The sequence below is a fragment of the Coptis chinensis genome, chromosome 6, assembly GCF_015680905.1.
Source record: "Coptis chinensis isolate HL-2020 chromosome 6, ASM1568090v1, whole genome shotgun sequence".
NCBI lineage: Eukaryota > Viridiplantae > Streptophyta > Magnoliopsida > Ranunculales > Ranunculaceae > Coptis > Coptis chinensis.
The window spans coordinates 17000251-17012733 of record NC_141461.1 but is presented as its reverse complement, the minus strand read 5'-3'; the positions used below and the strand labels follow the sequence as shown (position 1 = coordinate 17012733).

The 12483-nt window shown below is 41.8% G+C and overlaps 1 protein-coding gene across 1 annotated transcript; it reads left to right on the top strand.

The window, feature by feature from the left end:
• The first annotated feature begins 7725 nt into the window (after positions 1-7725).
• Positions 7726-9883, top strand: LOC147491814 (uncharacterized). The gene is made up of 2 exons (XM_086568637.1): positions 7726-7868; positions 8346-9883. Exons 1-2 carry the CDS (start codon positions 7813-7815, stop codon positions 9859-9861), a joined length of 1572 nt encoding a protein of 523 aa, XP_086424763.1. The 5' UTR covers positions 7726-7812; the 3' UTR covers positions 9862-9883.
• The last annotated feature ends 2600 nt before the right edge of the window (positions 9884-12483 follow it).

The following is a 12483-nucleotide window of genomic DNA, read 5'->3' as shown; positions in this document are numbered from 1 at the left end:
TAGAAAAGGTGTGATGGGAAAGTGTTTGCAAACCTGTAGATGAAGGTGGTATAGGCATTAAAAGATTTAAACACATGAACCTTGCAATGTTGATGAAGTCGGGTTGGGGTATTCTCACTGATGTCAGCAATGACTTTGGGAGATTCATGAGAGCTAAATACTTCAATGCAGATGGGGAGATCATATATTACTATAAACCTAGTTCTATATGGTTGGGCATCAGTAAAGGTATTGAAGAAGTGGTTACTAGATCTCAATGGATTGTTGGTTCTGGTGAGAAAGTGGATATATGGAGTAACTGGTTGGGGATTAAATCTTTGAAGAAAATGGTCAATACAAGTACTCAAGATTTGAAGGGATGCAGAGCCAAGGCTTGTCATCTCCTAGTAAATGATACTTGGCAGATCCCAGACATTATCCTACAAATTCTTGACAGTCTGAACATTAACATGAATTCAGTTCACAAATGCAGCTCTCAGTTTGAGGAATACATGATATGGGCTCCAGATTTAAAAGGTGAATTCTCGTCCAAATTTGCCTATGAGGAGATTAGAGTGAAGAAACCTATTGTGAGTTGGAACAAATTCATCTGGAATTGCCATATACACCCAAGACCTGCGACACTTGCTTGGAAGATTGTCAAGAAGGGTGTTGCGACTGATGACAGAGTACAGAAGGATGGGATTCCTCTCGTCTCTTGTTGTAGAATGTGTAATAAAAGTGGTGAGACTCAGAAGCATCTTATATGGGAATGCTCATTTGCACAACAAATCTGGCAATGGATTCGACAGATTTTTAATTCCAATTTACCTATCCTAGGCTTCTCTGATGCTTTGAAGATGAATAATTGTTGGAGCCCTAGAGTCAAGCACCTTTGGAGCTTTTGCATCGTACCTGGAATGGTCGGTATTTGGAAGCAGAGAAATGGAGCGAGCTCACTTTGATAACAAGAAGCCAAATTTGTGGGAATGCAAACTTTATGTCAGAACACGTAAGGATAACTGGTAATCTGTCAAAAGGGATAAGCTTCAACTCACCTCATGAGAGTGGCATTCTGAGTTATTGAAATGTTAATCATAGACCTAAGAGTGCACCTAAAGTTAAGCAATTTTGTTGGATCCCTCCGGCCCCAAATATCATCAAACTCAATACAGATGGAGCTGCTCGTGGCAGCCCAGGTCCATTTGGCATTGGAGTGGCATATCGAGGACATATGGGAGAATTTAAATTGACTATGGCCAAAAACATAGGTGTGGAAACTAACTTCAAAGCTGAATGTTGGGCCACACTTGAAGGTATAGAGAGAGCGGTGGAGGAGTGGCTGAACTTGTGGGTGTAGACTGATTTTGAAGCTGCAGCTACTGCTTTTAGTACTGACCAACTCTCTTGGCAGTTTACAAGCAAGATGAAATGACTGTTTGAACAAGCTGCAAGGATGGAAGATTACAACTATTTGGCGAGAAGGCAATGACACTGCAGATTTGCTATCCAAAATAGGAGCTGCTCTTCCAGAGTCCAGACAATGCAGTAATCATTACTGATGGCAAACCTTCTTGATTACAAAGATACGAAGTGCCTTTCCAGAGGTTCTTTGGGTTTGGGTGATTGTCTCTACCCCGTTCTTATAAATGGGAATAGCTAGTGTGTTTTTTAGTTTGAACCTTAGAAGGGAGCAGGTTGTTGCTCCCTCTAATCTTTTTGTACTTTTTCTTTTTATGCGTTTTAATAGATTTCCAACTAACCAAGCAAAAAAAATACTTCACGAGCATTCATTATTTAGCTTCTAGGTAGTGTTGTTATTAATGATAGAACTTGGATATATGGTTGGCTGTAATTCAACTTTGATGCTTCTTTCTTGAGAGATATAAGCTCATCAATGATTGTTGCGGTTGCAAGGGGGACGAAGGATAGCAACAGATTTTTGCAATGGAAATGGCAGTTCGAAATGCTCCAGAAGAGGGAAAAATCATAGGTCCTCCCCGCCCCTCCCCCTCAAAAAAAAATAAAATAAAAAAATGAAACACGCCACCAGGAAAAAATTTCTACCCTGGTTTGACGAACAAGTCGTGCCTTTCTTTTAAGCTTCTTTCATGGATTGTAGTACTTGTTGGAGTTATCCCTCACATGAGGAGAGAAACCGAGCCGACGTAAAACGGGTAAGTCGGCATCGAGAATGTCGATCGCTCGGATAGAAGCGACTTCGCTCGAGTTCGATAACATAGAGGCGACCCAGGAAAGCCAAAGTGGCAGCGCAGCTTCCAGTCTTCTTTAGCGACTTCACTGGCCGAGTTGGCAGTGGCGCTCGAGCATAAATTTTGTGGGCCTTGCTACAATACCCGAAATTTGGTTTTTGGAGATAAAACCAAAAATCAAGGTTTTGGAAAACCTAACCTAACAGAACCAAACAAGTCAGAAGGATTGGAATCCAGACTAAAACAAAGAGAGAGAGATAACCTTTACATATATACAACCCTGTAAAGAGATAAGAGTGATCTAGTAAAGTGAGAGACTGAAAAGGAGAGATTGTAATCTTCCTTCCCACTTTATTAAGAACTGGCTCTTGTGGAAGTAGGCATCATTGGCCGAACCACGGTAAATCTTTGTGTTGTGGTTTGTTGTTTAACTGCTTTACATTATTATATGTTGTTGATAGTTGTTTAGTGAGTTGGGCATGTTAGTATAGGTTGTAGTTGATATTTAGATTTTGTCCGGAGTTGAAGTGTGTTCATACAAGTTATCTGTGTAGTGGGGAACCTATTGGTATTGGTCAATCCCCAACAAGTGGTATCGAGCCTTGGTTAGAATAGCTGGGGTGTTATCCAAATCTTGGTCGGAAGGTGTTTGTGAAATTCCCGAGAGAGAAGATTTGAGGTTAAATAACTTGTAGAGATGGACCATTCCGTGAACACTGCATATGATGAGTCCGAATAGGAAGAACTACACCATCCGGAAAGCAAGATGGAAGACTTGCTATCTGCGCAAGGACTTGGCACTTCCCATTGAGAATGAGGGAGTAAAACCGAAAAAAGGCGATGAAATTTGAATGGAAAAAGCTTGACGAGAAAAGCTATTGGGTACATTCGACAATGGATAGAGCGGCGATTGTCTTTCACCATGTGGCCCTAAGAGACTACGACCGGTCATGGAAGAAACTTCGAAGACCTTTATGAGAGGAAGTCGGTGGAAACAAAGTGCTAGTCGTTAAGAAGTTTGCGGAACCACGAAGTACCAAGAAGGTTCTTCAATGTCCGAGCATCTTAATGAAGTCTGAGAATATCATCAATCGATGCATTTGATGAAGATCAATTTGGGAGACGAAGTTGAGGCTTTGTTTCTATTAGGCTCTCCCGAAAGTTGGGAGACATTAGCGGTTTTCTACATGGAGCGACCAAGGATGGAATTGTTACCATGGAGATGGCTACCACGTCTTTGTTGAATGAGGAGACTAGAAGAGTGCAAGGCTCTTCTAACTTTCGGAGGTCCTTTTCACGAGAAACGGGGAGAGGTCGAAGCGAGAAAACCATCTCGATTCTAGAGGTGATGACAATAAATCTAGGGGGTGAAGCTAGAACTCCTAAAAGCAGAGAGGCAATGTTACTATTGTGCCACCAAAGGCCACTTCGGATATGAGTGCGAGAATTTGAAGAGGGATGAGAAGAATAACGCGGTACATGAAGACATGGTGCGAGGAACGGAAACACAGCAGAGAGATACTACCGCACTAGTCGATGACCTAGTGGGAATCAGGTCGATTGTGGGTGTGTCTTTGTCGAGTACCTCATGTCGATACTGAGTGGGTGATAGATACGGGGGGAGGGATTCTTCACTACCTAAGTGGTGAATATGGTGAAGTGAGGATGGGTAACGATGGAGTCGAAGATTATAGGCATTGGAGATGTTCATATAGAAACCAATGTCGGCTACACCTTGACACTCGCGAGGATGTAAAGACATGTCCCCGACATACGGTTAAGTTTTAATTTCGGCCGGGAAATTAGATGGCGATGGCTTTGTAAACTCGTTTGGTAGCGGGGTATGGAAACTGACCGGAGGTTCCATCAGTAGCGCAGGAAGGAAAGAAACTTGCTCTCTTTACAAAACACAGGCTAGTTTGTGTAAAGCGAAAGCGAATCGCGCGAAGAAGAAGTTACTTCATCCGGCGTAGGGTACAAAGAGGCGGTCACATGGGCATAAAAGGGATGGAAGTTCTTGCTAAGCAAAAGGCCATGCCCGACATCAAAGGTACACATTTAAATACATGTACTCATTGTTTGGTAGGAAAGCAACACGGGGTGTCTTTCCAAAGATTCCTTCTCACGAAAAGACGGACATCGCCCCGAACTAGTGCAATACAATGCACTTATGTGGTCCTATGAGTGAAGTCCCACTGGGGAGTTTCATACTTTTGACATTCATTGATGATGCGTCCAAGAAAGATATGGGCCTATAGTCCGAAGACCCAGGATGAAGTACTTGGCGTGTTTGAGAAATTCCACGGCATGGTGGAAAGAGAGATGGGAAGTTGTTGAAGTGTATTCATTTCGGATAATGGGGGTGAAAGTACATTGGGCCATTTGAAGAGTATTGCAGAGTCATGGGATTCGGTCATGAAAGCGCACCGTTCCCAAGACACCGCGAACATAATGGAATAGCAGAGAGAATGAATCGCACCATTGTAGAGAGGATAAGATGCATGCTATCTCACTCTAAGCTACCTAGAAGCTCTTGGGTAGAAGCGTCGTCGCATCAATGCATGCATGTGATCAACCTGTCATAAAGAAAGCCTCCGAATAGTGATTATCCGAGAGAAGTATGGTCGGCGAGATGTTGATTATGGATACTTGAGGGTATTTGGGTGCGGGGCATTTGTGCATATTTCGAAGGATGAGAGATCCAAGCTTGATGACAAAGCCAAGCGGTGCATTTTTAAGGTTATGGAGATGAAAAGTTTGGTTACAAACTCTATGATCCGATTAACAAGAAAGTAATCCGAAGTCGAGATGTTGTGGTTCTTAGAAGACCAAACCATAGCAGACTTTGAGGAGTTTGAGAAGCTACTGAGGGCTTTCACCAATGATCTTGTTGATTGAGAACCGAAGTTCCCTACCGTGGAACGCGCGTATGCATCGAGAATGCGAGAGAACCATGAGTTTGAAGCTCATGATGAGAATCCTATTGCTTCATGATGGGATAGAACCTATTGGTATAGAAGATGCGGATGAGATGCATGAACCACCACCGATAAAGGAAGTGTATCCTCCACGAGGCACCGCCAGGATGGGGCAAGGAGGTCCGGCGAAGGGAGAATAGCTTCAACGGGTATCCACCACATGCGACGCTTACTACCATCGGATGGTGGAGAACCTATGTACTATCAAGAGGCACTTGAAGGTACGGACAAAGAAAAAAATGGTTGAAGGCCATGCGATGGCGAGATGGATTCTTTGCATAAGAATCACACTTATGAAGTTAGTTGAGAAACCCACGGGGAGAAAAGTTCTCAAGAATAAGTGGATATACAAAGTCAAGCATGAGAGAACAATCCTCACCCAAGGCACAAAGCTTCGCCTTTGTTGTGAAGGGATTCGGTCAAAGGAAAGGGATTGACTTTGATGAGATTTTTCTCTCAGTAGTGAAGATGACTTCTATCCGGGTGGTATTGGGTATGGCCGCAAGTATGAACCTAGAGGTTGAGCGACTAGATGTCAAGACGACTTTTCTTCATGGAGACCTTGAAGAAGATGTCTACATGGACCCGACCCGGAGGGTTTGAGGTCAAAGGCAAGGAGCACCTAGTATGCAAGTCGATAAAGAGCTTGTATGGATTGAAGCAAGCACCGAGGACAAATGGTACATAAAGTTTGATTCCTTTATGGCGAAGCAAGGATACAAGAAGTCCGCTTCCGATCATTGTGTGTTTGTTTGAGATTTCGGATGGGGATTTCATTGTCTTTATTGTCAGTATGTGGATGATATGTTGATAGTTGGCCCAAACATCAACAAGATATCCAATTTGAAGAAAGACTTCGAGTAAGTCCTTTGAGATGAAGGATTTGGGTCAAGCAAAACAGATACTTGGGATCGCGGATCACCGTGATGAGAAAAAGAGTGGAAAGTTGTGGCTTTCAAGAAAGCTACATTGAGAAGGTGTTGAAGAGATTCAACATGGCCGCCGGTCGGTTTGTCCGCTTTGGTGGCGGGCCCGCATGACCAAAGAGATGTGTGTCCTAAGGGTGAGCATGAGCGAGAGTCGGATGGAAAAGATTCTTTATGCATCCTTGATGGGGGTTTGATGTATGCCATGGTGTGTACTAGACCGGACATTGCTTTTCGCCCGTTGGGGTGGTAAGCGATTTTGTCAAAACCGGGTAAAAAGCATTGGGAAGGTGTTAGTGGATATTGAGATATCTCAAAGGCACTTCCAAATCATGTTTGTGCTTTGGTGGAAGTAAGCCCTTACTTGAAGCGCTACACCGGGGATCATGGCGCGGTGATGTTGACTCGATGAAGTCCACCTCCGGTTATCCGGTTACTTTTGCAGGGGAGCGGTTTCTTGGCAATCTAAGTTGCAAAAGTGTGTTGCCCTCTCCACTTCTGGCCGAGTATATTGCAGCCCATCGAAAGTGTTGCAAAGAGTTGCTATGGATGAAGAGGTTCTTCGACCTAAAATTTAAAGCGTAAAGCGGTTTGTAGTTCTATGTGACGGTCGAGGCCCATCGGCAAGCAAGAATCCGAAGTTTTCATTCTAGATCCAAGCACATACACGTCGCGTTATCATTGGATTAGAGAAGTACTTTCGAAGACAAGCATTTGTGTATCGAGAAGATCCATACCGAAGCAAGAACGGGTCGGATATGATTTATTCAAAGTCTTACCGAAAGGTAAGTTTGATGTTTGTTGCGGCTATCACGGAATGGCAAAGACACTCCTCCCGCTGATTTGGCAATTGCATGGAGGTAGCCCCCTCACCGCTCGGGAGGGGAGATTGTCGAGTTATCCCTCACTGAGGAGGAGAGAAACCGAGTCGGATGTAAACGGCCTTAATTCGCATCGAGAATGTCGATTTCGAGATAGAAGTAGCGACTTCAGCTCGAGTTCCGATAACATAGATAACCAAAAGCGCCAGCTCAGCTTCAGTCTTCAAAGCGACTTCAGCTTCGAAGCGCCCAAGGCGCATAAATTTTTTGTGGGCCTTGCTACAAGATACGCGAAATTTGGTTTTTGGAGATAAAACCAAAAATCAAGGTTTTGGAAAACCTAACCTGTAACCAAACAAGTCGGAAGGATTGGAATCCGGACTAAAACAAAGAGAGAGAGATAACCTTTACATATATACAACCCGTAGAAAGAGATAAGAGTGATCTAGTAAAGGGAGACCGAAAAGGAGAGATTGTAATCTTCCTTCCCACTTTATTAAGAACGGCTCTTGTGGAAGTAGGCATCGTTGGCGAACGGTAAATCTTTGTGTTGTGGTTTGTTGTTTAACTGCTTTACATTATTATATGTTGTTGATAGTTGTTTAGTGAGTTGGGCATGTTAGTATAGGTTGTAGTTGATATTTAGATTTTGTCCGGAGTTGAAGTGTGTTCATACAAGTTATCTGTGTAGTGGGGAACCTATTGGTATTGGTGCAATCCCCAACAGTACTTTACTACTTGAAAAGCGTGTTTAGTCAATTATTAGCTATTTGACTGAAAGAAGTCGTTACCTACTTGGCTACAAGTCTACAACGCGATGTCAAGGTCCCTAAGTCAAACAAGAGGAAAGGTTACAAGCCAAAGAAAAAAACCTACGAAAATGAGGCTTCGCTGAATGCAAATAACGCTAATGGAGAAACTACAGTGTCTAGGGGGGATATTAGATAACAGGTATGCTGCTCCACTGCCACTTATTGGTCTATATATCACCACAGCCACTTTGGTATGTTTACTCTTAATCATTTCTGATGTATATCTTGGATATCGTCAAAAAAAACCATGGTTACCTTGTAAATATTTCTCACTCAATTCATTGACACTCTCTCTTCTTGCAATTGCAACAAAAGTCCCATTTGATCTCACTACTCCAATGCCGAGTCCACAGGATCAACTATCTAAACTTTGTGGCACTACTTTAATATGCATTTCAATGGGATTTTTCCTGCCTTGCGTGGCCAATATGGAAGGTTCTGAGTTGTTTGTTAATATGGCCTCCTTGACCATCCTTGTAGTTACTGTTATTGTTAATGCTTGCATACAAATGGCTACAGGCGTGATCTTTTCCCTTTTTTTCGTAGAACATATCATCATTTTGCTATTAATGATGTTAATTCTCATCATAATGTGGTATTTTACTTTCTACTCTAGATTTATGGCCGACGCATTCAGAGAGATTTGGAGAGAACAAGGAAAATATGCATATGGCGTAGAACTGGGGTATAGAGAAGGACTTGAGCTGCATTTTAAGTCTATTTCCATATATAATCATCAATTGAGAGTCTGCTCGATTGCGCACTATCCTGCTGTAGGCCTGCTGTGCACAATATCTCCGCTGCTTTTACTAGAAGTTGCTTTTCGGACATTTTTTCTTAAGCACTTGAGGTTTTGCGATGAAGTTTCAGATTATAAATGGTCAGTTTGGATTGTCGTGGTATCACAAATTATCACCTTAGTGTTGGGTACATTGGCCATCACTTTTAGGTTGTTTTTCGTCGCAAGCCAATTGAACCCCTTCAAACCTGAAGAAGACGCATCATGGATTGAATGGAGTTGCGACCAATTTCAGGCCTTCAAGGTGTTTTCCAAATTGCTATTAAATTGGAAAATTTTCTCTGGTATCATGAAAACATGCCAAGTCTTAGAAGATATTGTCATTCACGTATTGTTTGCAACAGAAATAGGTCTCAACCGGATGGATAAAGTGGTTATATTTTTAACTAGGGGGAAACTAATCTCCGGGTCCAAAAGAAATGCCACTGATTATCTTGGTGAGAATGCTGCTGCAGACTTGACTAGTTGGAGGAAAAAATGCCGGGAGGATGAACCACGCCGCCTCATCCATCTCTTATCCAGAAATCATCCATCTCAAGAATCACGTACTATCGAAGGAACCAACAATTGTCTCTTACTTGTAATCCTTGTAAGGCTGTCAGATATTTTGTTACCATCTGAATTTAGCAGACCCTTAGTTGACGCTTTAGATGAAGCTTTTAGTATGATTTATTTTGCTGACAAGAGATTAGATTCTTTGGGTTTTAGTAATAGGCACAGAAGAAGGCTAGCAAAGGATTTGTGGATGACTAGGGACATCAGTAATCATTGGTTTCGAAAGACAGTAATCAACCCTTTGCAAATGAAATATCCCCAAGTTAAGAAGAACATTTCCTTGAATGGCGCAGATTTTCATACGCAATTCGTTCCAAATCATCCAATACAGGTTATTAAAGAGCTCGGACAGTTACTGAATCGTCCTCTCTTTTTCGATTCAGATGAACGTCTAATCATAAAAGATTTCATTGAAGATGGAAGGTATGGAACATTCAAAGAGTTATATGAACGAATGGAGCAACTATTTGTGGACAAGGTGTCTCTCTTTCTGACTGAACTCCCAAATGTGGCACTAGAATATGTTCTCCAGAGCCCTGCCAGGAAACAAGAAAAGAGAATGAGAATTGCTTTACAGTTCATGTACAAATTTGAACAATTGCAATCCCAAGTCCAGTGGTTATCAGTTGGAAATAATGTTGCGAGCAAGAGATCAGCTAATGGAAGTGAACCCGTGGAAGGCAATAAAGCTGCCGTTGGCGCTCCTCCTGCTGGCACTGCAGATGTCAGTACACATGTTCATGTAGCTAATGGTGATGCAATTATTGAAGTTCATTAATAAACAAGAAACATTCATAAAATGCGTCTTTATCATCTTATCTCATTCTTTGGTGCCAAAGATGTGTTTCACGACACAAAAAATGCTAATGTCAAAATTTTCTTTCAGTCAGACTGAATAAGGGTGTCAACGGTCCGGTTCTTAGTGTTATAAGAACCAAAAACCATTTAATTTTACTGTTTCAATTTTGGTTGGGGTTCTTTGCGGTTTTTAAAATTGTGAACCATACCTATAACCATTGGTTCCTAGCAGGTAACCATTGGTTGGGGTTTTTCATTTCGGTTTTTAAGATATTTACTATTTACACTATTTTTTTATTAGTTATATTAAAAAATGTGTACTAAAAATACAAAAATACCACACGAATGAGTTGTTTTTTAAATATTTATATAAGTAATTATGTCATTCAATAATAAGTTAAATAAAACTATATATTTAAGATTGTAAACTATATTTTTATATTATTTATAACATTAGTGCTTACAATTATGTCACTCCATGCGTTTTATCAATATCCATATGTACAAAAGAAGGCTAGCAAAGGATTTGTGGATGACTAGGGACACCAGTAATCATTGGTTTCAAAAGACAGTAATCAACCCTGTGAAAATGAAGTATCCCCAAGTTAAGAATATTTCCCTGAATGCAGCGGATTCTCATTCGCAATTTGTCCCAAATCATCCATTACAGGTTATTACAGAGATCGGACAGTTATTGAATTGTCCCCTTTTTTTCGATTCAGATGAACGTCTAATCATAAAAGATTTTATTGAAGATGGAAGGCATGGAACATTCAAAGCGTTATATCATCGAATGGAGCAACTATTTGTTGACAAGGTGTCTCTTTCTAACTGAACTCCCAATTGTGGCACTAGAGTATGTTCTCCAGAGCCCTGCTAGGAAACTAGAAAAGAGAATGAGAATCGCTTTACTGTTCATATACAAATTTGAGCAGTTACAGTTACAAGTCCAGTGGTTATCAGTTGGAAGTAATGCCGCGAACAAGAGATCAGCGGATGAAATGGATGGCAACAATGCTGCTGTTGGCGCTCCTTCCGGCACTGCAGATGTCAGTACACATGTTCATGTAGCTATTGGTGATGAAATTATTGAAGTTCATGAATAAACAAAAAACATTCATAAAATGTGTCTTTATCGTCTTATCTCATTCTATGGTTTGCTCTTTGGTGCCAAAGATGTGCTACTTGTCTGGGCAAAACTGAAGCAAAACAGATCTACCCAGACACTTTTAAAAATCTACCTTCTGAATATCACAACCCACAGAATGACACACACTTGAATAATAATGATAGTAATGGGATGATTTGTTTGGATGTTTGAGACTGAACCACTTTTTAGTTCTGTGGCTACCTACATACCCCAAAGGGATCAAGTCTCTGAAAGTCAACGGAGTATAAAGCTTCCAATATAGTTCTGTTGCTGAAAAACTCTTCAATATGTAACCACCCGAAAACCTAGAGAATCTCTGAATCTGGATCTTTATCCCTAGTTTTCAGGTACCTTGAATAGAGTCAAAGCCTCCAGATTCTGTGGGATCCGGCTGAGCCTTGTTTTCGGCTGATTACGGGCTTACAGTGAGGCTTGGCCCACATGCCATGCTGTGCCTTGGCTACGAACCAGGGCTAAGCCTGCAGATATGAAGGATCCAGTCTGGGTGCCATGTCCAGAGAACGTGCCTAGTTGGGTCCATAGAGACGCGTTATATCTTTGGGAATTCTCATTGCCCGGCCGCAAGCCCCGCTAAGCCTCGCAGATATAAAGGGTCATCACGGGTGCCATGTCCGAGAACATGCCCACCGGGTCCATTGAGACATCAGGTCGGGCCGAAAGCATTCCATCAAGCTAGATGTCCCATTGCACCCAATCGATCCAACGAAGCCATAGAATAGGAGGATCAGATAATGTCATGTGGACCATTTATGAAGGTCCACATATTGCCCCCTCTCTGTCACGCGGAGCAACCATGTGGCAGAGAAGAGAAAAATAATCTGAAAACGTTGCTTTCGAACAAGCATGTCAGCACTGATATACCTGAGAGTGTTGTTATACATAACCATGATGACTTGGCAATTCTGATGGCTGGAAATGAAATAGTTGTTTCCTATGCTCAGCTATTATACAGTACGGTTTAAGACTTCCCTTGGGGAAGGTGATGTCCAAATTGCTGAATTGGTAAGGGCTTGCCCCTGGGCAGATGATGATCTTGTTCAATTTAGTAACGAGCCCAGTTCGCTATATCCGCCAGTCTTATGACATCAGACTTGGAACAACGAAGACACATCTTATGCTCAGGCCTAAGAAAAGGATTTTGAAGGACATTCCTTTCTTCACAATTGACTTTGTCTCTTTGGATACGAAGTTTATACATCCCCCTACTCATTACTTAAAATGGCATACACCAGTCTACAGAGTTCGAGGCTGGGCAGGCCGCAGAACGGATGTTCCAAATAATTTCTCAGGTGAGCTCCTTAAGAAATTATTTTCTTCTTCCACCGTTTTCTTTGTTCTGCAGCTCAATTTAGTTCTTTCTTTAATAGATACTTGGATTTCTGATGTTGTGGAAGATGTATAGTCGGCTCACTTTGTCCATGTCTCTGGTCA